General features: G+C 46.3%; 2 protein-coding genes across 2 annotated transcripts in view; one reads left to right on the plus strand and one right to left on the minus strand.

Annotated features, from left to right (window-relative positions):
• GTF2F2 (general transcription factor IIF subunit 2) overlaps positions 1 to 23,777 on the minus strand; it is a 35,119-nt gene extending 11,342 nt beyond the window's left edge. Inside the window, exons 1-3 of the mRNA XM_048493634.1 lie at positions 23,674 to 23,777; positions 18,261 to 18,342; positions 1,455 to 1,554 (exon numbers count right to left, since the gene is read on the minus strand). Coding sequence (XP_048349591.1) covers positions 1,455 to 1,554; positions 18,261 to 18,274 — 114 coding nt within the window. The 5' untranslated portion in view covers positions 18,275 to 18,342; positions 23,674 to 23,777. The remainder of the gene's footprint in view (positions 1 to 1,454; positions 1,555 to 18,260; positions 18,343 to 23,673) is intronic.
• Positions 23,778 to 23,819: 42 nt separating this feature from the next.
• KCTD4 (potassium channel tetramerization domain containing 4) lies at positions 23,820 to 25,035 on the plus strand. Its single transcript, XM_048493633.1, has one exon. It carries the CDS (start codon positions 23,974 to 23,976, stop codon positions 24,817 to 24,819), a length of 846 nt encoding a protein of 281 aa, XP_048349590.1. The 5' UTR covers positions 23,820 to 23,973; the 3' UTR covers positions 24,820 to 25,035.
• The last annotated feature ends 2,351 nt before the right edge of the window (positions 25,036 to 27,386 follow it).

Consider the following 27,386-nt stretch of genomic DNA (forward strand, 5'->3'; position numbering starts at 1 on the left):
ATGAGCAGAAATCTTCACTAAAGAAGGGGACAGTGGAACAGTTTGGCATAGATGAGGCACACTGAACCATAAGCCAAATCTACCCTTTCTATGTTAACCTAATTTCTCCTTCAGGGGACCTGAGTGTATTCAAGTGGTGCCCTGTCTGTCTGTCTGTCCGTCAGTCCAAGAATCTGACATGGCAGAGAGAGCCGCAGAGGATTTCTGCACCACAATAAGCCAGTCATTTCAGTGGGCTTCAGTCCTACAGGTCAGTTTTTCTTAAAATATCATAAATCATCATCTGGATGCCTTTTGCATGACGGCTTTTGTAAGTACTCCATATCCTTATGTATAATTCGCCAAGGGTTAGAATGTCTGATGACAAACCCCCCAACCAATGTGTGGAGGGCACATCTCCCTTCCCAAGATGTGTTGGCCTCAGAAAGCGAGTGGGCCAGGGGGGGGGGGGGGGAGGAGCTGCCCTGATACTGCATTATGGACTCGCTACACTGAGTACACAGTACACTTCCCTTCCTGAGACCTGCACGCCTTGGGAAGCATAGGAACTCTCAATATAAGAACTCTCCCCACTTTTACAGACACACTGCTGACTCCCCCCACCTTTGCAAAGTCAGGATTCCAGCTTTGCCAAGGGTGGCAGCAGGACATCTGTGAAGATGGGGAGAGTTCCCCTGTCTCCTTAGGCACCCTCCACCCATTGGCAAAGCTGAATCCCAGCTTTACAAATGGGGGAGCCAGCAGGGCGAAGGGGGAAGAAGGAAAGGTAGGAGGAGTTGCCCCCTTACAGGGCACCGTTCCCACCAACAGCTTTCTACAGCCTGTTGTATTTGTTCACACAACAGGCCTCTGCTAGTCACCAGTAACCAACTTTATTAAAAGGTTGATACTATATTAACTGAGAAGGACACTATCAAATAGTTTCTTAGATTTTTAACTGGTCAACCTAACCTAAAGAGTCAGGGTTAAGGTGTCAGACAAGGACCAGGGAAACCCAGGTTCGAATCCCCACTTGCACCATGGAAGCTTGGTGGGTGAACTTGGGTCAGTCACACCCAGCTAGTACATGGATAGGAGACTCCAAGGAGGGCCAGGGGCATGTTGTGCAGGTATTGGCTATGGCAAACTCCCTCCAAAGGTCTCTTGCCTTGAAAACCCAAAGGGGCTGCCCTCAGTGGGCTGCGACTGGCCCAAAATCACCCAGTGAGCTTCCCTGGCAGAGGGAGGATTTGATTCCAGGTCTCACAGCCCAACTCAGCACGACACTTGCCAATATCATCCTTTGCAATATAAGGAAAACTTAACAACTGACCTTCCATTCCTATTGCAATGGAGTGGGGTGGGACTGCTGGATTTCAGGTATCAGTTTGCTATAACCAGTCAGGAATTTGGCCACAAGGCTTCAGGAAAGTAGACCCGTAGGAGAAGGAGAAAGGGGCAAAAAAGCAACTCACATTGTACTGATGGTTAGCCACAGGTTTGTAATTGGTGGTTACAGCTTTGTCTAGCTGCTTGGTCCAGCTCACAGGTTTGGACGATTCTTCTATTTGCAATCTGAAATAGGAAAGGCAAAAAATGGAAGTGAGGGGAGCCATGAGAGAGATTTATAAATTTAGAAATGGAATGAAATCAAGAAAATAACTATTTTCCTCCCTGTCACATATTACTAGAATTTGAGCTACCCAATAAAACAGTCGAATAGCAGAATCAAAACAGCCCCCAAAAAAGTGCTTCTTCACACAATGTACAGTTAACTATGAAGTCCACGGCCATGACAGGCAGGATGGCCCCTGATCTGGGGGTGAGATTTGAAAAGGGGCTGGAAATCCCGCTGTTGGAGCTCAAAGCATTCTGCTTTGTCAAGAGCAGTGACTCTGCAGGGACCCCATTCAGATTTAGGCCAGGATGCCATGGAGGAAAGTTTCAGGCAGGAGTACCACCAACTGCTTGCCAACAAGGGCAAACAGCAGCTTTGCTCTTCCTCTGCCGGCAAGGAAATGGACTTCAGGGAGGGGGTTCAAAATCCTCCTCCTCTGCATCACAGGTTCTGGATGAATTGGGCCCCCACATGGTTTACAAAGGAAAATCTGGAGCCTCATCTAGTCTGAAAGGGCTGAAAAGACTAAACCAAGAGGTTAGGCTGCAGTATATTAATGGGCTCCTTTTCATAGTTGGAAGAGACTCCAACATACTCAGAGGCAGCATATTCCAGGGTATTTGAATAGCTGTTACTGTTAGGAAGCTCTTCCTAATGTATCAGTGGAATCTTTTTTCTTCCATTTTGAAGCCATTATTCCTAGTCCAAGTCTCTGGAGCAGCTTGCTCCCTCTTCAACCTGACATATTAGCTACCCCTCCTAATTTGCAAATTTGACTAGAATGCCCTTTATTCCATCATCCAAGCCATTTATACAAATTTTAGCAGTAAAACCCACTGTACGAACAAATACACTGAGCTCCAGAAAACTGTTGGTGGGTTAACAGCACCCACTGAGGGGGCCAATTCCTCCTGGCTTTTCTCCCCATACCCCTTGGCCCCGTGTCACCAGCTCCCTTTTCATTCTCCTCCCCTTCCCTGATGCCTGCATCGGCACAAAGGGTAATGGCACCCACCCCTCCTTCCTTTCTTCCCCCTTCAGCCTTGTGTCACCAACTCCCTCCTCTTCCTCCTGTTCCTGGAGGTCTGCTCCTCTCCCCAGATGCCTGCATTGCCACAGAACAGTTAATGGTGCACTTGCAACTGCCAGCAGTCACGGCCCTACTGCGGGGAACGGCCAACACCTGTGCTTGCCAGGCAACTGCAGCTGGTCCAGTGACTGCAATGATTCAGCAGTGGGGGGAGAAGGGCAAGTGTATGTGAGAGAGAGTAACCGCCACAGTCTGCTGTTTTGTTTATGTTGTTTTTTGCCTGTTCTGTGTAAGCCCTACCCCCAAGCCATGTGTGTATTGCAATTGGCTGGAAATTAGTCATATGTGGTGATTGGCTGAAAGTGAGTCACCACCACCATGGCTAGCCTTTTATGTAATAAGATTAAATAGCTCTGAGCCTAGGACAGAGCCCTGTGGCACCCCACTAGTCACTTCTTCTCCAGGATGAAGGTGAGCCATTGGTAAGCACCCTTTGGGTTTTGTTGATCAACACAAATCCACCTAACAGTAGCCTTGTCTAGCCCACATTTTACCAGCTTTTTTGCAAGAATATCATGTGGGAGCTTGTAAAAGGGTTTACTGAAATCAAGGTATGCTACATCCACAGCATTCCCTTCATCTACTAAGCCTGTCACTCACTCTATATAAAAAAAAAGAAAGATATAAGATTAATCCAGTATGGCTTGTTTTTGAGAAACTCATGTTGACTTTTAGTTATCATGGCATTCCTTTCTAAGTGCTTACAGACTGTGTTGAATGATCTGCTCTAGAATCTTTCCTGGTATTAATGTCAGGCTGACTGGGCGGTAATTGCTTGCGACTCCCCCCTCCCCTCCTTTTGAACATTAGGGGGACAACATTAGCCCTCCTCCAGTCCACTGGAACTTCTCAGATTCTCCAGGAATTCTTAAAAGATTATGGCCAGTGGTTCTGAGATTACTTCTGACAGTTCTTTTAATACCCTGGGATGTAGTTCACCAGGCCCTGGATACTTGAATTCATTCAGAGTAGTCAGGTATTCCATTCTGGGCTGGATTTTTGTTCTTTGGTATTTAATCATTTCAAGAGTGATGGGGCTATTTTTAAATAAAAACCTTAAAAGATAAAATTGTGGTATTTGGCTGGGATACAAGGTTTTCACCTGACACCTGGAATCAGCAAACCTGTGACTTCTCTTCACTCACAGGGCTGATCACCTGCAGAGACTGGCTAAGAGGGAAGAGTCATTTCAATACAGCCCGGTGGATTAGAGGTTAATGTATTATTTTGGATAAGGAAAAAAGTCCCTTGGTTTCCACAGGTCTGTTTTGAAAGTGATACTTCCCCCACAGCAGGGATAAAACTCCCTAAGGAAGAAACACTGGCTGACTCAAGAAGTGAAGATGGCATCTTCTGCACTGCTAATTGATCACATGTTGAATGGAAATTACTAATAGGAACAGGGTTTTTTAATCTACAAGGGAAATGTGCAGAAACAGGTACTGGGAAATAGCTGAGAATTAACACGAATTAGTAATATTAATTTTAAACTATGTTAATCTTGTATGTTTTGGGGGGGCAGTTACTAGATTTTGTATTTTTACTAGGAATTTTCTCTTTTCTAAGAAAAAGGCAATCTTATAACCAATCAGGAAACTAGATCTTTGTGAGAGGGAACAATGTCATGAGACTGGAATCTGGTGATTGACCACATCCACGTGGCAGACACAGATGTCATATAAGGCAATAAGCACCTATGCCAGAAGAGCAGTCACACTGCTTAATGACTGTGGAGAGGCCTTGATTGTTGGGAAACGGTCCATTGGTCACTTACTGTGAAGGGGCCTTCTGGTAGGCAAGGAGGACATCTTGGATGGGTGATTCCTCACCCTTTCCTCAGGGAGGCAGGAATAAGTTTTCTGCTACTTCCTGTTAGAGGCTCGTCGACCATTTTCCAACAGTATTCTCCTGACAAAGCAGTGATCAATGAAACAGAACAAGAAACTACTTAGAACGGTACAACAGGTACATAATTTGTAGCGGATGTATGACTGAGGTAAAAAAAAACATGCCCCAAAAAATGGATTCATTTTTAGAAAACAGTAGGTAGGAGTCTTGGGACCATACTAAGGACTGATGATGATCAAAAGAGGGACAAGATGTCCTTCTTGCCTAACAGGAGAAGGCTCCTTCACGGTAAGTGACCAATTGAGCATTCTCCTGGAAGTGGAGGACATCTTGGATGGGACCTCCCCAAGCAGTGTCCCCAAGTTGGGAGCAATCATCTTAGTCCTGAATAATATGTTCCAAGACCCTCTTCCCGAAAAGGGTTTTGGCTGAGGCCCAGGATTGGAATTTGTAGTGCTTGACAAAGGCAGAAGCCCAAATGGCGGCCCTGCAAATGTCCTCTATTGAGACATTCTTTCTGAGTGGCGGCTTTTTGAGTGGTGGCACATTGGTGGCGGCATTTCTGGTTGAGTGTGCTGTAATGCCGGTAGGGATAGGAACATTAGTGTGCTGTAATGCCGATAGGGGATAGGAACATTAGTCATTTTATATGCCTCTACAATGCACATTTTCAAGGCTGAGCTGAGTGCCGCTGTGAACATTTGGAATCCCAGGTGTGGGGGAGTGATGTTGATGAAGAGGATCTCGGACCGATGGATTGGTTCCGAGCGAATGATGAAAGTATGAGTGCTCTACACATGTCCAGGTTATGCCAGAGCTTTTCTCTGGGGTGTGAAGGGTTAGGACAAAAGTTCGGAACAATTTCCTGTTTGAGGTGGAAGTTGGCGCTCGTCTTGGGTTTGAATGCTGGGTCGGGTCTAAGAACTACCCTGTCCTTGTGAAAAATGCACAGATTCAAATGGATTGATAGCGCTCTCAGTTCTGATATCCTCCTGGCTGAAGTGATAGCAATCAGAAAGAGTAGCTTCATCCTGAGCCATTTTAAGGGAATGGTTTGGACTAGCTCAAAGAGAGAGCGCATGAGGGCGCGTGAGTGAGGAGAATGCAGCCTCCAGGACAGGAAATGGTGAATTGGGGGAGACTGTAGTTGATGTACACCTTTTAGAAATCTGATGATGTCAGGGTGATGGGAGGCTGGGATCCCGTGGAAGTGAGGCCACACGGTGGTGAGGGCTGCGATCTGTTGTCGCAAGGTGTTGCTGAGGAGGCCAGAGTCAAAACCATCTTGTAGGAACTTGAGCACCAATTGAATGGATGGGCCTTCAGGTGAGACATGTTTCCTCCTACACCACCTTCCAAGAGGAATGATAGATTTGGATGGTGGAAGGTTGTCACGATGCCAGGAGGGTGGTGGTAAACTTTTCCAAAAAACCTTTGCTCAACAACTGTTCCTGTTCAATAACCAGACATGTTAAGCTGAACCATTCTGGTTTCTGGTGTCGCAGGGGCCCTTAAGACAGAAGATCTGGGATGATCGGTAGGTGAAATGAGGGTCTCACCATCAGTTCCTGGATGGTTGAGAACCACAGATGGCATGACCAAAACGGAGCCACTAGGATGACCGATGCTTCTCCTGAGATGATCTTCTGGAGGAGATTTTGGATTATGGGAGTCGGTGGGAAAGCGTACAGGAGTCCCTGGAGCCAGCATGCCATGACAGTGTCCACTGCAAACACTGAGGGATGAGTGTATCTGGTCATGAATATTGGGAGGTGCACATTTTCTGCTGAGTTGAAGAGGTCCAACTCCAGGTTGCCAAACCTGTTGGTTATTTGTTGGAAAATGGAGGGGTTGAGCTTCCATTCCGCTCCTAGTATGGACCGTCTGCTCAGCCAGTCTGCTGAGATGTTCAGGCATCCCCTGATGTGTTCAGCTTGAAGCGATAAGAGGTTCTCCTCCGCCCACATCAATATGTTGACTGATTCTCTGTGTAGCCGGGTGGACTTGGAGCTCCCCTAATTGTTTAGATACATCTTTGCTGATGTATTGGCCATACATATGATGACATGTTGTTGTTGGATGGAATCTTGAAAGGCTTGGAGGGCTAGGAGCATCGCGTGGGTTTCCAGGACATTGATTGATAGGCAGGACTGTGCAGGGGAACCAGGTACCCTTTGCATAGTTGTTTCCTAGGGTCGCCCCCCAGCCCTGGAGGGTGACATCCATAAGTATTTGTATTCATTCTGGAAAGAGAAAGATTTTGCCCTTGCTAAAATTCTGGCGTGACATCCACCATTGGAGGTAGGTCTTCAGGGGATGAGGGAGCGATAGAACGCGATCTGACTTGGACATGATCTGCAACTGATGAGGTTGGAGGAATTGTTGCAGGGGCCTGGTGTGGAAACATCCCCACTGAGTCATATTGATTACAGAAATGAAAAGATTGAGAAGGTGGCCAGTTGGAGAAGCAGGGCGTGCTTGGTTCTGAGTATGGAGACCACTGTCCTCTGAATGTGAAGAATCTTTTCTCTCGGGATGAAGAGTGTGCACCTCTGGGTGCCTATTATGGCCCCTAGATGCTCCAGCCTCTGGGTCTGGATGATGGAGCTCTTTTCCAGGTTTATTAAGAACCAGTGTCGCTGAAGGCTCAACCTGACTAGAGTCAAGTGTAGGATGGCCTGCTCCGTAGTCTTGGATCGGATGTTGTCTAAATAGGGGTAGATGTGTATCCTGTTTCCTGAGTGATACGATGGGGGCCAGAAGCACCTTGGAAAACACTCTTGGGGCCGTTGTGAGTCTGAATGGGAGTGCTCGAAACTGAAAATATTTCGACCCGACTACAAAGGGAAGAAACCATCTGTGGGATGGTTTGATAGGAATGTGGGAATAGGCCTTCGTCAGATCTAGTGAGGTGAGAAAATCTCCTGGTCTCAAAGCTTGGACAATGGATCTAAGTGTTTCCATTCTGAACTTCCGAAGTTTGAAGAATTTGTTTACAAACTGGAGGTTGAGGATGGCCCTCTAGTCCCCTGATCTTTTGGGGACTGTAAAAAAGTGGGAATATACTCCCAAGCATCTCTCTGAGGATGGAATCGGTTCGATGGCTACAATCTGTAGGAGGTGTTGTATCACAGTTGCTGTCCTCTTAGCTTTGTCCCATCGAGAATTGAGGGGAGTTGGGAAGAAGCGTGGAGGTGGAATCTTGTAAAATTCTATTGAGTATCCCAAAGAAACCGCCTCCCTGATCCAAGCGTTGACATGGGATCTGGTCCGTTGGTGGTGGACGCCAAGGAGACGCCCACCGACGCCGTGGACAGGTAGTCATTATTTGTTTGGTCTGAAGGCTGGAAAGGGTTTTCCAGGTTTGCCAGCTGAGCAGTTGTTGTTGCACCTGTGAAAGGAGTCAGAGTTAGACCATGAGGGATGAAAGGAGTCAGAATTTGACCAAGGAGTGCATCTGCCATCCCCAGAAGCCCCAGGGAGGGTTCTCTGGGTTCTGAAGGTGGATCTAGGCCAGGGGTAGGGAACCTGCGGCTCTCCAGATGTTCAGGAACTGCAATTCCCATCAGCCTCTGTCAGCATAGCCAATTGGCCATGCTGGTAGGGGCTGATGGGAATTATAGTTCCTGAACATCTGGAGAGCCGCAGGTTCCCTACCCCTGATCTAGGCTGATGGAATGAACGTTCAGGCCTGAAGAACTTTCAGTTCGGTAAAGTCTTTTTCTTATCTTTGGTTTCCACAAGCACCCAGTTGAGCTCTTTACCAAAGAGCATAGTGCCTTAAAAGGAGAGGCCTGCAACCAGAACTTTGGAGTGCGGGTCGGCTTGCCAGGTCCGAAGCCACCCATTGCATTGGGCAACAACCATGGTGGCCATAGCTCGAGAAGAAGTGAGGAGGGTGTCTACGTTAGAGTCTGTTATGAAGGAGGCCCCCATGAGGACTCTCTCTATTCCCTCCCTGAGTCCCTGCTCCTCTGGTGGAACCATGTCCAAAATGCGTCTAAGCCAGTCTATCATTGCCCTGGCTACTGTTGCAGAGGGGACGAGGGCCTTCATGGTCATGGCAAGCCATTCATGTGACTTTCTCAGCATGGACTCAGATCTTTGCAAGCGGTCCCACCACCCCATAGGCATCCTGACAGTAGCCCCTTACTGGATGTGAGGCTGTTCTAATGCAGTGAGCAAAGAACCTTGGAAGGAAAAAATAGTTTTTCCTTATTGCCCTTTGGGCACCCTTTGATCAGCTTAGAAGGGGCTGCTGGGGCTGCTAAGGGGTCTTCTGCATCATCGGCATCTTGCAGGTCCAAGGCTGAGAAAGTTTCACATATCAGTAGGGGGAGCTCCTCTGCCCTAAAGAATCTAGCCAGCTGTTCAGGGTTCTCAGCAGGGGAATCCTCCATATCTGAAAAGAGCTCAAGTGATCCCACGTCCTCTCCCTCACGGATGCATTCTTCCCCAGGAAAGCTTAATGGGTTAGGGCCAGAAGAATGGCCAGATGATCTGAGGGGAGATCTAGATCTGCTCCTGGGGGCCTGAGAAATAGTGGAAGGGACCTCCCCAACTAGAAAGAAGGTTGTTAAGGTCCTCTCTCATCATGTTTCTAAGAGAGGAAGCAAAATCAGTAGGCAAAAGGCTTTGCCGGGCAATCAAGCTGTCTGTGGAAGAACCTTGGAGGCCAGGTCTACCAGCTTGCGAGCCAGGTCTACAGTCTGATAAGGCAGAGCTAGCAGGGCTCTCATCTGAAAGGGCAGGGTTACCAGCTCAGAGGACAGGTCTACTCTCTTGGAGGGGAGGTCTACCATCTTGGAGGGCAAGTCTATCATCTAGGGGCCCAGAGCTACCGCCTTGGAAGACAGGTCTACCCCCGCTGTTCCCCTCCTGCCCCAGCCTGGAATGGTCTTGTCTGCTTGTAGAGGCTTGAGAAGTCTCCGGCTCCTCTGAGATGGCAGCATCGCATTTCCCAGGCAATTGATGAGCTCTGGAGTGGTCCTGGGACGCTGCTGGCTGGCACGTGTGTTTCTTGCATCCCTGCTCATCTTTTTGAGACTGGGAAGTGCTGGGCTGGGTTCCCAGTCTCCAAAGTGTGCCCTGCTCGAAGAGAGCCCAATGGCTTCCCGAGTGGGTCTTCTTTGCCGCATCGCCCTGCTTGGAGGGAACCTGATGGTCTCTGAGTAGTTGTTTGCTCTTGAGGCTGCAGCCCGGGTTCTCTCCCGAACTTCTCCTTGGTGGGGGAAAAGGATCTGGTGGCCATCTTGGGAGCTGACAAAAAAGGCAGGAGATCTTCCAGGGAAGAAAACTCACTTTGGAAAAAGTCCCCCCCCCCCCCCCCAAGGAAGAGAGATAGCTTAGTAATAGAGAGGGGCACAAGTAAGGATGAAAAGAGCAGAAAACCAAAAGGAATAGATGGGCAAGAGGTCAGGAGCCTGTAAGGATCGTGCTCTCCCTGTAAGGCAGAAAAAATACTGTTGGAAAATGGCCAACACACCTCTAACAGGAAGTAGCAGAAAACTTGTTCCTGCCTCCCTGATGAAGGGGTGACGAATCGCCCATCCAAGATACCTTCCGCCTCCAGGAGAATGGCTCTCCCCAAGAACTTGGAGCTCAGATGAGGTGACGTCCCCCTGCCCCCCAGGGGGAGAAGGAAAGAAAGCAGCAGACAATACAAATGGAACGTTTACCAGCACTGTGGCTGGCTGGAGGAGAGATGGTCGTCTGGGTGAGGGATAAGAGGAACAGCTGCAGAGGTCAATAATGGAGTGTGTTGGAAAAATCCACATGGCTGACACCAGATCATTGAGTCCCCAGCTATATGAAGTTGGCCCTCACAAACAATTGCCAAGGAACATCCAGCACCCACCAACCTTAAGAGCCTAGCATACTTGCGAACATCTTCTCACCTCTCCTACTCATTGCATCTCCAACTCATTGCCCTTGGTAGCCCACACCTTGTTGTGTGAGAAGTGGACAGGGATTAGCACTATTGGTGGGTGGAGGTGTGAAGATAATCATGTGTGCTTGAGATAGGGGGTTTCCAGCAAGATTATGTATTAGCTCAGCTACATTAAAAGTGATTAACGGAGTCTTTTCATTCCTTTAAAGAGCCCACAGCTGCAAACACACACACATCCCTTCCGAACAAATCAAATCATTGAATTTCCTGTTTATGCTTCAGCCATTTGTCAGATGAACTTATAATCCAATATTCTGTGCATATAATTTAATAACAACATAGCCAAGTTTTGAAAAAAAAATCTGGATCAAAGACACAGGAGATTGACTCTATTCAGGCAGCAACATCCCTCCCCTTGGAAACAACAGAGGGGTATAAAAAGTCACATCATGATATTCTGGGCTTCCTATTAAGTAATGCAGTACTGAAAGCTCTTAGGAGATTTGTGAATTGATCTGGCATTTCCTGAACCATCCTTGTTCTAGAGTGCTCTGCTTGGGTCCTGGTGCTTATCTAGTGCTGTCCCAAAGGCAGTGGGACAGAATATAGAAACTTCCATTCTTGCTAGCAGATGTCTATCTCTTCTTACAGTTGCAAATGACTCCCACTCAAAATTGGTCATTAACGCACCTTAACAGTACTTATCGGAAGCATATGAAATCCCAGCAATTATATGAAGAAGGGGTACACAGAGAAAGAATATTCAGGGTCTTCCTTGACTTTCATATTGTATTTGCCAAACTCTACTTGGCTACCCCACTCCTATTTGTGCATTTATAACTAAAGCGAATTGCTGAACTTTCATAAAATAAACACTATATATTTTGAGGACCAGAAAGGGGCGAGAGCCCCTTTGTAAAAATATAATGCAATTCCAAAAGAATGGCCAAATTCAGCAGGTCTAGTTTCTGGACTTCTTTCAGTGCAGGCCTTTAAATGGCAAATAACTCTTCTTTTCCCTCTTCACTTTTTAAAAAGCCAAAGCTGACAGTATTTGTTGTATTCTGGGCAGCACAGATCACCTTGGCTGGGGGAGCAGCTGTGACGGCCCAGCAAAATAGGGACAAATAGCTGACCTAGTACAATTTTTTTTAAAAAGAGAAACAGTTTTGTAGATTTCTCCAGATATATTTCACTGCAGACTTGACAAGATGGCCCAGATCAGCACAATCTTGTCAGAGCTTGGAAGCTACACTGAGTCAGCCCTGGTTGGTACTTGGATGGCACACCACGAAGGAAGTCCAAGATCTCCACGCAGAAGCAGCCAATGGCAAGCCACACCCAAAGCTCTCTTGCCTTGAAATCGCTCTGGGGTCCCTGTAAGTCAGCTGCAACTTGAGGGCACTTTCCTCCCCCACCACCATTTCCTGACTGAGGTAAAAAACAACAACACAAACTGGTCTGTTGCATGAGTGACCCATGGCGCAGCTCATGGAAAAAGCATAAACAAAACAAGGTAAGGGAGAGTTGTGCCACACCGATTATGGTGGCATGGTGAGCTATATGGAATGCAAGTGCTCCATTTCCACCTCCACTCTATCCTTCATTCAGATCTTTTAAAATATTTTTCCTGTCTTTTATGAAGAGAACAGCTATTAACCCCCACCCCCATTACCTTTTCTGTGACCAAATAATGAGTTTGACATTCAAATGAGAAGGACATTTAGGATCTGCTACGGTAGGACACTTTTGTGATGCTCTGTCAGTTCACTCACTACAGACTGAAAGCATAATCATAAAGGGAGTGACATTCAGCACTCGATATGGCACTTATTTCTTGTAACAATCCAGCAGGGCCTGTTCCTGTGCCCGGAGCTGATCATCTGTTTGTTTCTGTTCACGTCTTCCGCTTGTCCTGCCATTTTCTAAGGGATTCGTGAATGGATCTTGCTTAGTGGAAGAGTTAAGTACTGTTTTTCACTCTGCAGTCAAATAAATTGTCCATTAACAAGAGCATTGTGGGTTTTCTAGGTTTTCTGGCTGTGTTCCAGTAGCATTTCCTCCTGCCATTTCGTCTGCATCTCTGGCTGGCATTTTCAAGAAAACCCAAAGCACTCTAGTGATTCCGGCCATGAAAGCCTTTGACAATACATTGTCCATTAACACTTTTTAGTTCATTGCTGTCTGTCATATAATTGCTCAATCATTAAAAACAAAAACAAATGAAGAGTGGCTCTGATTGCAAAATGAAGATCAGTGTGTAGTCTCTACCTAACCCAGCTTCATCAACTGTTTTATGCAGACCAGCATGTGGATTATGGATGCCCTGTGGTGCTGCCCTTCAAGATGGTACAAAATGTGACAGCCATTCTTTTTCTGGGCCTAACATTCAGGAAAGAGCCAGTCCCGTTTTGATCAGTCCCGTATTTCCATCAGTTGCCTTTATATTTCTGGCTCCAATTCAAGGCACCTTTCAAAGTCCTGCCCACACTCTTGAAGGGCTGCCCTCTCCCTTCACTTACTGTGTGGCAACTTGATTCTACCCATCAACAACTTCTTCCAGCCTCCTCCCTCGAGAGGGACTGATGCAGCTGCCACCCAAATGCAATTTTTTCCTCTTTTGGTTGCCCACCCCTGCTCTGAAACAGCCTCTCAGAGGAGGTAAGGAAAGCCCCTGCCCTTGACTCTCCATAGAGACCACAAAAAGAGCTGTTTAGAAGGATAATTTTGAGGTGAAGGGCGTGGTCATATGGTATACGGATTATTCTGGCTTTAATTGTTTTTAGTTACGATGATTTAATTTAAAGGGATGACATGTGGAGGATGGGGCAGATAGGTTTTCAAATGCGTTGGAAGACTGGATGGAGACAAACTACAGCAAAGGTGGTGTCCTCAAAATTTGAGAAAGAACTTCCTGAAGGGGGGGCTCATACCTCAAGGACCCTGAAGTCCCAAATCAGCCTCTCCGTTCAGCAGAGGCCAACTTACTGGTGGTCCCTGGCTCCTCTATGACTGTGGTGGCGAACCTTTGGCCAGAACCTTTGGCCATGCTGGCAGGGGCTGATGGGAATTGTAGTCCATAACATCTAGAGTGCCAAAGGTTCGCCACCACGGCTCTATGATGTGGTTAGCCTCCACCCGGGCCAGGGCCTTTAGTCCTGTGGGATCTCGAGCAGTTCTGCAGGGCCTGTAAAACAGAGTTGTTCTGCCGGGTCTTTGGGCGAGACAGCTGCTGAACTGATTGCCATTCCCTGTGGTGAGGGTGGATTATAGGTTTTCTTTCTTTTGACCACTTTTAGGAATCAGACTGTTTTCACCATCTATGAACTGTTTTAACTTTAATGTAACTGTTTTAAGGTTTTATGTTGTTTTTATCTGACTTTATCTGACCCTTCGAGGTGGGCAGTATAGCAAATTTGAAATATGAATGAATGAATGAATGAATGAATGAATGAATGAATGAATGAATGAATGAATGAATGAATGAATGAATGAATGAATATTTGCCATTGGAGCAGTTTCTCTCCTGAGGTGGTGGTCTCTTCATAACTGCAGGTTTTTAAGTACTTATTGGGTGCCTACTTGTTGGAGGTATTATTTTTGTAGCTCCTCTATTGGCAGGTGGTTGAACTAGATGACCTGGCCTCCGGTACAACCCTGAGATTAAATAAATATATTACTTTATTGTTTTATTGTTATCTTGCTACTCAGGGCAGATCCCAATTATGTTTGGGAAAAGGCAGGTTTAAAAACATTTTAAATAAATAAGATAGTTTAGATTCTTTCCTTCATAGGAAAACTGGTAAGGCCATTCTGTATGGGAAACTTTAATTGTCACAGTACTAGACTTGAGACCCGAGACACCCAGGTCTAAGTCCCCTACTCTATGGAAGTTCACTGGATGACTCTGGACCAGTCGCACACACTCAGCCCAATGCTGGTTGTTGGGGGAATAAAATGGAGGCACAGAGAACTATCGTGTAAGCTGCTTTGGGTCCCCATTGTTTGGATCCTTCATCAAAACTGAATGGATGATGGACACCGTAGACTAAACATCTCGTGTGGAGGCAGATTTACTCTGAGAAATAGAATGACTGAAGCGCCAAGAAACCTCTCAAGTCTGACGATGGTGTGCCAGCAAACAAGTGATATCAGGGGAAGCAAAGGGTTACCAACGGAGCCCTGGCAGTGCTGCAGCTGCTGCAGGGGTTTGCCAAAGTCCCTCGGGAAGAGGCCTGTCTGCTGAGCAGAATGCTGCTGTGAACCATGCATGGGAAGCAAAGTAATTCCAACTAGATGGCAGCCAAGAAAGCAAATTGAATGATGTGTGGGTTATCTGCCATCATTTAAATGTTTGAAGATTTTCATTTTCATCAAAAGGGCCCAATCGACCATCCAGACCAGCCCTCTTTTCCTGTTTTTTTGGGGGGGTTTGCTCACAGCTGACTTATGGCAGGGGTTTCAAGGCAAGGGGAATACAGAGGCTGTTTGCTGCTGCCAGACTCTGCATCACACCCCTGGTATTCTCTGAAGGTCACCCATCCAAATACTTCTCATGGTGAGGCAGAGAGTATGTGACTGGCCTAAGCAAGCTTCCATAGCAATGTGGGGACTTGAACCTGCATTTCCCAGATCTTATTCCAACAGTTTAACTACTGTACCATACTGGCTGTCTCTTGGCTCCAGGCAGGAAATCAAAAACTAGGCCAGACCCAACACATGGCTGTTCTCTTTTGACATTCAATGGAAACTGACCCTCCTGAAATAACACATGATCTCACCCTTTGGAAGAAAAAATGCAAATTTTTGCCCCTCTTCCATGTGACTGCCCTGAAGTCTTTTCTTCTCCAAGTTAAACCAAGTTAAACCTATTCAAGCTCCTTCAGCCCTTCCTTGATAGACTCCCAACCATCCTTCTTGCCCTCTACTGAATTCATTTCCAATTTTTCTACAACCTTCTTCAAGGGTAGGGCCCAGATTTTCTGTCACAGTATTCCAGAGGAGAGGGATGTGGAATTATGTCTGGACAGTTGGACACTCTGCTTCTGTTAATGCAGCATAAAATTGCTCCTTTTATTCTTTAAACTACATCTCCAAACTGAATGCTCTTAGGAATCTTCTCTCATTACCTTTTTCAAATAGAAGCTAGACTTTCAAGGTTTCATCTCTCTCTCTCTCTCTTTCTCTCTCTCTCTCTTTCTTTCTCTCTCTCTCTGACAAAGGCATAATTTCTCGGCTTCAGTGCTGCTAATTTCTTCTTACAGCAGACTAATGAAAAGTAACTGGCCTCTGTGGGGAGCACTTGGCCTTCAGGATACTCAGAAAGATGCCTTGTGCTAAGTCAGACAATTGGTCCATTAAGATTAGTACTTAAAGACATTTAAATAAATAAAAGCCCCATCTACTTTGACTGGTAACAGCTGTCCAGGGTCCCAGGCCAAAGTCTTCCACATTGCTTATTACCTGAGTATTTCAACTGGAGAGGCTGGGGAATGAATCTGGACGCACAGGACGTTCGTCCTGGACCGGGGTCGCCCTCGCTACAGGGTGCTGGAACTGAGGGTTCGTGCCCTCCATTCCAACATATATAGTCCGTTTGAACAAGGGAAATGTTTGTCCATTGGTCCGTTTTCCCACCAGGGAGTCTCAGCAGGGACTGTTGGATCATGGGAGTCGTAGTTTCGTAGGTTTGCAACCCTGACAGGTCTAACATTTGGCACTGATGTGGGAACAAACCACCCAAAAAGGTAAGTGATAATGTCTACATGCTTCTTCATCATATGTATTTTGTTTCTCTGTGGCATTGAAATTCTGAATACAGGGTAGGGAACCGCCAGGCTCTCGGATGTTCAGGAACTGAATTCCCATCAGCCCTGCCAGCATGGCCAATTGGCCATGCTGACGAACGTGGGGTATTCTGTTTCTGAAGCTTGCAATTCTAGACCAGGGTCAGCGAACCTACGGCTCTCCAGATGTTCAGGAACTACAATTCCCATCAGCCCCTACCAGCATGGCCCAATTGGCCATGCTGACAAGAAAGAACTGATAAGAATTATGAACCCTGAACATCTAAAGAAACACTGATTCATTCATCTATCTTCCTTTTGATCATCTTATCTTTATAGTGTTTCAGTGAAGAATCTAAAGCATTAAGTCAAATTGTAAAATTTGTCATTTATATTTTCCTCTCAAGTCCATGACTGCTACTTCCCACTTGGTGTGCTTTGCTGTATAAATCTGTGCATCATTGTGGTTCTTACGCTTGCTACCTGCACTGGTCTGTTTTACTACAACTGACTTCTCACCCTGTGGGATCTTTTCCCTTTGGCTTCACACTTTGGCACATGCACAGGAGCTGGAGTCTCACGGGTCTGACGGTTCGGTCCTCTTAGTCACACGTTCACTAACATTCAAGTTTCTTGATGCAACATTTCGTTTAAAACCTTAGCTTGTTTTAAGGTGGTTCTACTGATGTCTGTCTGGGCAATGTCCCACAAAGCTGCTGTCCAAACAGAAGTAGCAGAAATTACCAGTGGAAGGGTCTTCCCAGCTTTCCTGGAGCTACCAAGCAATGGCAGCCTTAAGGATCTTCTGGCCTAGAGATTCCTCCTTAGGGAGTCTCTTACAGCCCTCCTACAATCTAATCTATGCCAGCCACCCAACCTTTCATGAGCCAGAAAGAAAGTAATACCTCGTCTCCCTGCCCTCAGGTGTCAGGCCTCGACTCTTGAAAGCCACGTGCCAGTTAAGAGCAGACAACCTGGGTTGCCACAAACCCCAGCATGTGCTGCAGTTCCAATTCTTATGGCCCAAGCTGGCATCCTGGGGAATTTTGCAGCAGGCTTCTATGACTGTAACTCAGAGATCCCCACCATGGGGCTGATACCTTTCCTGGTGCCTGCCACATTTATTTAGAAAGTGGAAGGAGCCAGGTGGCACATTTGCCACCAAGGTTTCTGCAGATCCAATTGGCTTTACAGATTTTTAACATCACTGATGCCAGATGCCAGATGCCAGAACAGCACATGAATATGATGTGTACATCGGAAAATACATTTAAATGCTATTTCCAGGTTGAAAGGCGTCCTGCTAAACGGAGCTCCTCCCTGTAGTGCTCAGGAGCTACTATGAGAGTTATGCGTGACCTTCACTCCCTGAGATTCTGGGGTCTGCTTAGTCTCCTGCGGCAGCCCACCACCACCTAGTGTCAGAATCCCAAACCCACGGGCACAAACAAAGTTGGAAACCCTTGCCATGACTTATGTCTCCCACCCACACACCCCTGTCCTGAACAGAGAGCACGCAGGGCAGCACATCTACTCCACCCTCCACAAAGGCCATGATGAGACACCGCTGGGCACGTACATGTGTATGGTACAGCACCAAGTCACCCAGGTGCTGGGGAGAACAGGCACAGAGTTCAGTGGGTGAAACATTGTAGCCTGGTAATCGTGAGGGTGGGTGAGGATCCACAGCCCACCCCAAGGAAGCCAGTTTGGGAAGACTAGGGGAAGAGCAGGTTGAAAAGGTAGCAAGGAGTCACACAAGTGAAGAACACTCAGGCAGGGTCTTACTGAGGGTTTCTGACCCATTTGGACCAAGGAGGTGAGCAAGCTGAGGACTCTCATCTCACCTAATCCATCCCCTTTCAACTATGTGGCAAGAAGGACATGCTTCGGTGAGAGAGGGAGGGTGACACTTCACAAAGACTGCACAGTGTTATGTTACATGAAGCCGTACTTATTGCCCGGGCGCAGACATTTATTCAGCACACCAACCACACCACAGTTTTACACGAAACCTACGCCTACTGGAGAACCGCAATCTATGCTCACCTTTTCAATTTCATATAGTTCTCACTGGCTGCAGGCCGGCATTCTGCACGCTGGACCACGATTCCTTCCAAAGACAGTTTCTCTTAAAGAGAAACAGACATAGATTAGCAGCAGAACTCAAACACAGAGCCAGGAGTGGCCGTGCTGAAACAGACTTCAGCCACAGAAAATCAGTCCAGGCACCTAAGTTAAGATTTTTCCCCCCCACTTTCAGTTGCTGTAACAGACTCACAAAATTATCCCTTCGGACAAACAGGTTCTGGGCCTGTTCACGACAAGCAAGGAGAGAACTAACTAGAATAAAAATTTAGGAAAATTGAATCAAAAATAAAATGTTGCCAACGTTTGAAGTGCCACAAAACTCTCATTTGCTTTTTATTATTGTTTTAATTGCATAATAGAAGAAATCAAATCAGCAGTTCTAACAAACAAGACATGTACTGACAGCACATTCATCTGTTTTGTATTCCTACTTTTCCAGTTAAGGAGAAGACAGTTTCCAAATGTCTGCAAAACCGTTTTATTTCTTGAGATCAAATAAAAGAGTGTGGATTTCATTCACACCGTGCCAGAAGACGCAGGATATAAACCAATCTTGAAATTCCTTTATCTTCCCATGTTCCCCAAGATAATCTGCAGGAAATGGGGTGGAGTGGCTGTCTTTTATTCTTTTACCTCTTACCTTTCTTTGTACTGATCCTGGGTGTTCAGGGTGGGGGTGGGGACAGTTTTGATCAGAGAGAGTCTGCCATAAGCCCAGCTATTAGGGCATGTGACCCCTAAATTACTGCAATTACACTAGCCTCCAATCAATTCTTCAACCCAAGGCAGAGGCGTAGCTAGGGGAAATGGAGCCCAGGACAAAAAATCTGAGTTTTGCACCCCCACCCCATCACCATATGGGCAGCCACCCTCCCCCATCATAACCAAACAACGTTTTTTGCCCCAGGTCATCTCAAAGTCACCATCACATTATAGAACATGCCCCAACACACAAATCTGAACACACCCAGGGCTGCCTAGTTTAAACAAAATTGTAAGTGATGCTATTTTTTGAAGGGGGGAAATCCACCCTGAAACAGCATCACTTTTAATGTTGTTTAAACTAGAGAGCCCAGATTCTCCTTTTAAAGTCTGTTATACACTGTGTCCAGACTTCTCTTATAAATGAGGTACTTCTCTCTCTGTAGTGGTGCATACCTCTAGAAGATGCTACAGTCACAGATGCAGGCTTAAATGTTAGGAATAAGATCTACCAGACCATGGCCACACAGCCTGCAAAAAACCTGCCAGTCAACAGTACCAAGTTGAATCTGGCTTTCGTGAGAAAGCCTCTCAACAATATTTCCTCTTCAATGTTTTTTTAATCTAGGGAGGCCAGATTCTCCCTTTAAATCCACACCAAAGGGGGTGGATTTAAAGAGAGAACCTGGGGATAATATGAGAGTGCCTGTCAGGGGAGCAATGTTTAAGCTAACAGTACCACAATTTTAGGCTATCTTCAGGAGACTCTCCTGATGATACCACCCAGGTTTAGTGAAGTATGGTTCAGAGGGTCCAAAGTTATGGACCCTCAAAAGGGTAGCCACATTTACTATTAGCTCCCATTAGAAACAATGGGGGATGGGGGCACTGCCTTTGATGTTCCATAACTTTGGACCCCCTGAGCCAAACTTCCCCAAACCTGGCTGGTATCATCAGGAGTGCCACCTGACTATAGCCTGAAATTTTGGCGCTGCTAGCCTAAAACCTGCACCCCTGCGTAAAAAGTAAAAACACTAAAAATACCCAAAAAATTTAGAAATGAGCCCAAATTTCTCTGAGCCCCAAATGGTGGGCGCCCGGGACATTTATCCCCAGATGTCCCCATTGTAGCTATGCCTCTGGTTCAAGGGTTTGGTTTTGACCTTTAAAGCCCTACATAGCTTGGGACCACAGTACCTGAAGGACAGCCTTCTCCTATATGTTCCTGCATGGGAATTAAGTTCACGGGGAGAGGTCTACTGAGTGTCCCACCAATCAAAGAAGTCTGTTTGGTGGGCAAGCTAAGAATCATGAGAGAAGAAGGCCTTTTCAGTGACAGCCCTACAATTATGGAACAGTTTCCTCGGGGAGGTGCTGTGGTTCAGTAGCAGAACGTCTGCTTGGTATGCAGAAGGTCCACAAGTTTTGTCCCTGGAATAGCCAGCTGGAAGGAACTGGCTGCAAGTGATCAGAAAGACCCCACCCCCACCAGGCCCTTTAGAGAGCGGCTGCCAGTCTAAGCAGTCAACAGTGCATTTCGGGCAGCTTCATGTCTCCTCTTGCGTGCCTGGCCTCCTCACTTCCAGCCTTTGGGAGTCGATTGAAGACGGTTCTATTCAGGACTGTATTTTGTTAAATTCACTAGCAGTCCTGAATTGTGATTTTACTTTTAATTTGATTTTAAAATGTAACTTAGTAGACTTAATAGGTTGCCCCTTCCCATCTGTGTTGCAAGCCCCCTTCAGCTCTGTGAGAAAGGTAATGAACAAATGTTTTAAATAATAAATATGTTATGACTGTTACCCCCTCTCCTTAATGAATATGTTGTGATTGTTATCCCCTCTCCTTAAAACTGTTACCCCCTCACTAGTAGGGGACCTCGCTCCCCCCTAACCTCTCAAGAGAAGGCACACTTTCACTGACCTCAGTTAAGAAACTGGAAGGAAATAGAACTGGGGGAGGGGGGAGCAGTCTGCCCCAAAGTAGGATGCAACAGCAGCTTCTCCAGGGCTGTATCAGTGGCTCAGAAGATCCCAGAAGAGGCCCAAGCTACACCACTAGCAAGGTGAGGATTTCAAAAAGCCCTCCCCAGAATTCTTCTATTGCACCCACTGACTCTCGGCAGACAGATCTTCTCCACAGCATGAAGGAAACATGCTCATCCAATCCTTTCCCTGGACCAGTGGTGGCGAACCTTTTCGAGACCTGAAAGTGCCCACCAGTGCCAACTCCAAAGAGCCCATTTCTTTTATCGTTGGAAGCCTACCATCGCAACTTAACCTGAATAGTGAGGTTTTAGTTTAGAAAAAATGGTTGGCTTCGAGCCATGCATTACCCGGGAGTAAGCGTGGTGGTAGTCGGTGGCTTTGCTTTGAAGCAACCGTGCAACTCTTCCAACGGGTGAATCACGACCCTAGGAGGGTTTACTCAGAAGCAAGCCCCATTGCCAGCAACCGAGCTTACTCCCAGGTAAAGGGTCGCGCTTTCGTTCTTTGCATGAAAATCAGTGGGGTTTAACAGCATTTAACAGGGTTACCCATACTGCTTCCCCAAAACTAGGTCTAAGGTTTAATGCTAATAATCAAGCCCAGCAGCCCAGGCCAGCCTAGATGTGTGTGTGTGTGGGGGGGGGGGGTACTCTGTTTGCATGTGCCCACAGAGAGGGCTCTGAGTGCCACCTCTGGCACCCGTGCCATGGGTTCGCCACCACTGCCCTAGACCATTTGGGGGCAGCTTAGGGAGGGACGAGGCATCACTTTCTCTCCCCCTTTTCTTCCTGCAAAGGCTAGGAGTTGACGGTCAGCCTAAATCGTCTTCCACTTTGTGACCTTTAAATTTCAACATCCAAAAAACCCCAGACATCTGCAACATTCCCCTCTCCTCAGAATGTGTCGTCGCAAGAATGCAAATTATTATGAGGGTTACCTATGTCATTTGTTCTACTTACCCAATTTTGCCCTGAGCTCCTGGCTAGCAATTTATAGACCCATGTGGCAGGTCCAGGACCCTGAGGACTCTCCGTACCTGTTGATATCAGCCAGCCCCAGTGCCAAGTATCCCTGTTCTGATGGATTCTATCCAGATCCCACTCTTGTGTTTCTATGGAGGCATTCATTCACACTGTGAGGATGGCGCTGCTGTCCCACTGCAGTCAACCAATCCTCCTCTATGGCCTTACTCCAGTACTAAAGGAGATACAGCCAAATGCTCTCCTAACTCTGTAACAGAACTGTTAGGTTAGCCCCTGAACTTGGGCCTGCTCGATCTATTAGGCATGTCTTTGTGTGTGCAAGTGAAATAGCTTTTAATGGCATTCAGAGACTGGTTGGTTCATATTTTAAGTCTGCACACAAGTACTGTATTATACCTATTTCATGCATGCAGAGATACAGCAGAATCTGAAAGAGAGAAACTGGGAAAACGTGCAAATGCTGCTTGGAGATCCAAAAGCCAAGGAAACGGAAAGAAGGCAGCTGTTGGGCTCTTGATGCCCTGGTCAGTTCTCTGTCTGTTCCTGGCCTTTCAGTTCCATATCCCATGAAGATGTTCCTCTTTCATTCATTATTCTTTTTAGGCAGATATAATTTTAAAAGACCCACTAACCCACCTCTCACGTTGCAGAAATACTAGCCCTGCTATAGAACCAGTAGAAAAGGAACAGCAGAAGTGATGCCTGCTCTCCGCCATCCTCCTGGCACAGATAAGGTGGGCAAGGAACCATGGGCAGGGCAACTGCAGCACCAGAATAAATAAAAACAGAACCTCTTCCCTGATTCTGGGTGACAAACATGTTTAAAATGGAAGGGTCTGGTTCTGGAAAGCCAGCTGCAGGCTCTGCTCTTAGGGCATGCTCTCTAAGAAAACAAGCATCGACATCTGCACAGCCTCCCCTCATCTTGCAGCTCATTGAAAGCATCTGCAAAGGGAAAATCCACTTTAAAAGACTGAGCCTTAGAAACACAGCTACTGCACAAAGAAACATGGCAGTTTTTCCTATAGCATCTCCATCACTGAAGAATTGCTGTGCTATAGTGCTACTGAACGACAGACCTCTGGTGCTTCGTTACAGGCCTGCTGTTTTTCACATAGAAGCAGCAGCATTTTTATGAATCAAAACGAACAGAGGCCTGGCACATTTCTGCATATAACTTTAAAAAATGGACAGTATAATAGGAATAGCTCATCCCTTCTATCAAGGCTTTTGTCTGTAAGATACAAATTGACTGCAGTTTTCTCATTTTGCTACCAAAGCACAGACATCACCTATGATGGAAAGTGGTGTTTTTAAGCACAATTGGTTCTTTTAAGCACAATTTTTCACAAAAAAAAAACTCAAATGTTTGCAAAAAAACAAAACAAAAAACCTGACCAAGATGCAAACTCCTACACAACAGGATGAGAGGCTTGGAAAATGGTTACCAGTGCAATCCTAAGCAGATTTACCCCCTTCTAAATCCACCGAAGGCAACGGGCTTAGAAGGGCACAGCTCTGCTTTGGACTGTACTGCAAGCATCTCAACCAATTTGGCTTTCAAGAAGCAATTCTTTAAAATATATATGCCAAACACAAGTTAGACTGCCAAGTTGCATCAATTACTTGATAATTTTCCAAACTGATTTTCAAAATCTTTATTTCCGTTTAAATGTTAAGAAGCAAGCAAATAGTTACCTGTTTTTCAGCATGTGATACAAAAGCACACCTTAAAATCATTCAAGCTTCTGAGACTTTCAAAGAAATACTAAACTGGTATCCATCTGGCCCTCTTCTCTCCCTTACACAGTTAAATGCAAATTGTGTCTCGCAGGCAGGCAAGCTCCCAAGATCACACTGCTGCTGCTGCTGCTGCCGCTGTCGCCGTCGCCACTGCTGCTGCATACTCGGCTTTTACACCACCTACTGCAAAACTGAGCCAAGGATAAGGGGCTCATGCGAGGCTTAAAGCACAACCCTTCTCCCTATTAGAGCTGCATGAAGGTGCTTTTAAAGAAGAAATCTCCATACAAAGCCAAACACGAGCAAGGCAAGAAAACCGTCTCGCCAACAGAGAACAAAACAAACGGGCGTGAAATGGAATGTGACAAGAAAAGCAGCGATTCGGAAGGCATTGATCAAGGCAAGAACTGTAAAATGTCTCTAGTGACTCTCAACATCGGCGGCTACCTGTATGTCACACAAAAGCAAACACTAGCCAAGTATCCAGACTCTCTGTTGGAAAGAGTTGTCAACGGAAAAATCCTGTGCCCAGCTGATGCAGACGGCCATTATTTCATAGACAGGGATGGGCTGCTATTCAGGCATGTTCTGAACTTCCTCCGGAATGGAGAACTGCTTCTGCCGGAGGGATTTCAAGAGAACCAACTTCTGGCACAGGAGGCAGAATTCTTCCAGCTTAAAACATTAGCCGATGCTGTGAAGTCCCGGTGGGAGAAAGAGCAGCTGGCGCCCAGAGAAACCACCTTTCTGGAAATCACAGACAGCCACGACCGCTCCCAGGGCCTCCGGATTTTTTGCAGTGCTCCTGACTTCATCGCAAAGATAAAATCTCGCATCATTTTAGTGTCCAAAAGCAGGCTGGATGGCTTTCCGGAAGAGTTCTCCGTCTCATCCAACATTATACAGTTTAAATACTTCATCAAGTCGGAAAACGGAACGCGGCTCGTTTTGAAGGAAGATAACACGTTTGTTTGCACCCTGGAAACGCTGAAGTTTGAAGCGATCATGATGGCTCTAAAATGTGGATTTAGGCTGCTGACCAGCCTGGATTGCTCCAAGGGGTCCATTGTGCACAGTGATGCTCTTCATTTTATCAAGTAATGACCTCTTTTTCACTCAATGGACAAAAGGCCAGAAGCATGCTGCAGCCTGCCAATCTCATCAAACTACCAGAAATCACAACCAATTTATCCCGCTCTGTCCTCCACGGAGCACTGCTGCTAAGGAATAAATGTGAGCTAATGGTATGTAAATTGTTACAGCCACCTCTGAGTTAATTGTGCCTAAATTTAATAATAAAAAAATGTATTTACTAAATGTGCTGGGAATCACGCTGAATGCTGAAATCACCTGCATCTGTGCTTCTTCCTTCCTCCTTATCCACACAGAATCTCGCAGAAAGGTCAGTACTTGTGTGTGACTATTGTGCTTTACATCTTTCCCCCGTCAGCTATGACAGGGAATGCCTTCTTTTTAACTAACATACATAGCGTGGTTTCTTTTTGGTAAAGACGTTCATAATTTGAGATGGAATTTATATTTTAAGGAATTGAAATCGTGCTGAAAATTGGAAACAATGGCATCAGAGGTATCCAACTTAAGTTCTGATGGCAGATGTCACGATTTGTGTATTTGAAAATGCCATTGTTTCAGAAACAGAATCAGAAACCACAAAGCCATCTAGCCCAACATGGTGCTAAAAGGGGCAGAACAACTTTAACCACAAGGCACCCTCCACAGAGAGGCCACTTCCTCAGATTTCTTCAGGAGGAGAAAGCTTCAGCACCATAGACAGCTACATCAACACTGTCTGATTCTGGATCACTGGATTACAGGTAGCAATAACCACAGTTGTGATATCAAACTGAGTGTCTTGCCCAGAAGGGAGAGGCAATCAAAGTGCCATATGGAAAAAAATGGCTTATGCAACTCAGAGCCAAATATCTCATTCCAAACAGTCCACTTGCCTGTTTGTGATTGGAAAGAAGGTGACAAGTTTGATTTCCTCTTGCAAAGCTAATGTATTGCAGAGGAGGAGGAAAAAGGAGGAGGAGGAGGATGGCCATGGGGGAACAGTGTCTAATAAGGTCACATGACTAGTGAGTTAAAAAGTAAGTTGTTCTGGTTTTTTTCTTTCTTTCCTGCATGCAATACTTAAAAACTTCCCTTTTATCAGTATAAAAATTGAAATTCTCACAACAGGATTGCAAAGATCCTTTCTCAATTTCAAATTGGGAACTGGAGCTGTCAGCCCATCTTGGCTATAACCATGAATGGCACACGCACTCCATTAAGAGACAATTCTTTTGAGGAGGAAGAGGTTCAGGAAGACGTGCTCAGCGTTGTCCAGTCAACGCATGCAGGAAAAATTCCATAAAAATACTAACGGGTCCTTCACAGAGATTTCAAGACCTGGGGAAGTGGAGACTCCTAGAGAGCCTGACCCTGATTCTGGAGCTGATGGCAGACTTCACGGGCAAACAGGGGACTTACAGGATCAGGGCTCAGGCCCTTTGCCAGGAACTTTCCCCTCCTGACAAAGTCGGGTTTCAGTGAACATGCACAAAATGAGCGCTGACACTTGGACAGAGGCCTCTCAGGTTAAAATGCCCCTCTTTCAGATCCACCATGTGGCAGTGATGAATGCTTCGAAAGAGTCACAGGATTACCTACAGCTTGCAGCGCCAAATGTTGAGCACCAATAATGCTACAGGTGCTATACAGAAATGAACGTAATCCAAGGCTGATGCAGAAGAGTACGAGGGACATTTACACCTGAACTAATCTTTAATTTAAAACATTTATTAGCCACTTTTCTCCTTTACATAGCTCAACATGGCTTACAATGGCTCATTCCGCACATGCAGAATAATGCACTTTCAAACTGCTTTCAGTGCTCTTTGAAGCTGTGCGGAATAGCAAAATCCACTTGCAAACAGTTGTGAAAGTGGTTTGAAAACGCATTATTTTGCGTGTGCAGAAGGGGCCAATACAACAGACAAAATACATCAAAAACAAATTTTTAAATCACTATTTAAGTAAGTCACTCAAATGAAATCCTAAATAAAACTGCCTTTAACTGCCTCCTGAAGATCGAGAATGAGGGGGGCAGGACCACCCCTGGGGAGGCTGTTCCATAGACCTGGGCCTGAAACTGAAATGGCCCTCTCTTGGGGACCCACCAGATGAGCTCCCCTGATGGGCTCCGGCCTGTCCAGAAGCCACTCTGTGCAGAACCTGACTTCCCCAAACTCACACATCATAAGAGAGGAAGAAGAATGTGCGATAAACTAGAAACACTGGAGAAGTTCGTTTTGTCTGTGAAAGTGCATGTGCGTGTCTCAAAAGCCCCTCTGGACCAACTCTGATATGTAGCGCAGACTGTAATCTACAGTGGGGGGGGGGGGAATGGGGGAAGGAGACAGGGACTGAGAAACAGGACTTACTGCCAGCTCTCCACAAACCAAAGCCCACAAATTAAACAGTCAAAGCTGGGTGCTGGGGAGAGAGCCGGGGGGTGGGGGGCGTGGAGGGGGACACCCCCTCTTCTACTGCCCTCTTCAGTACGACTTTCCCTTGTCAGTCTTAACCACAGATTTGGAATGTCATCACCTGCCCCATTCCCAAATTCCTGTAGGGCAGCTATGTTAGTGCGTGGCACCTGAAGA

This window comes from Sphaerodactylus townsendi, linkage group LG04 (assembly GCF_021028975.2).
Source record: "Sphaerodactylus townsendi isolate TG3544 linkage group LG04, MPM_Stown_v2.3, whole genome shotgun sequence".
NCBI lineage: Eukaryota > Metazoa > Chordata > Lepidosauria > Squamata > Sphaerodactylidae > Sphaerodactylus > Sphaerodactylus townsendi.

Bases quoted from the DNA above. Each gene is read 5' to 3' on its own strand.
- KCTD4 (XM_048493633.1), top strand. From the start codon at position 23,974: ATGAAGGTGCTTTTAAAGAAGAAATCTCCATACAAAGCCAAACACGAG.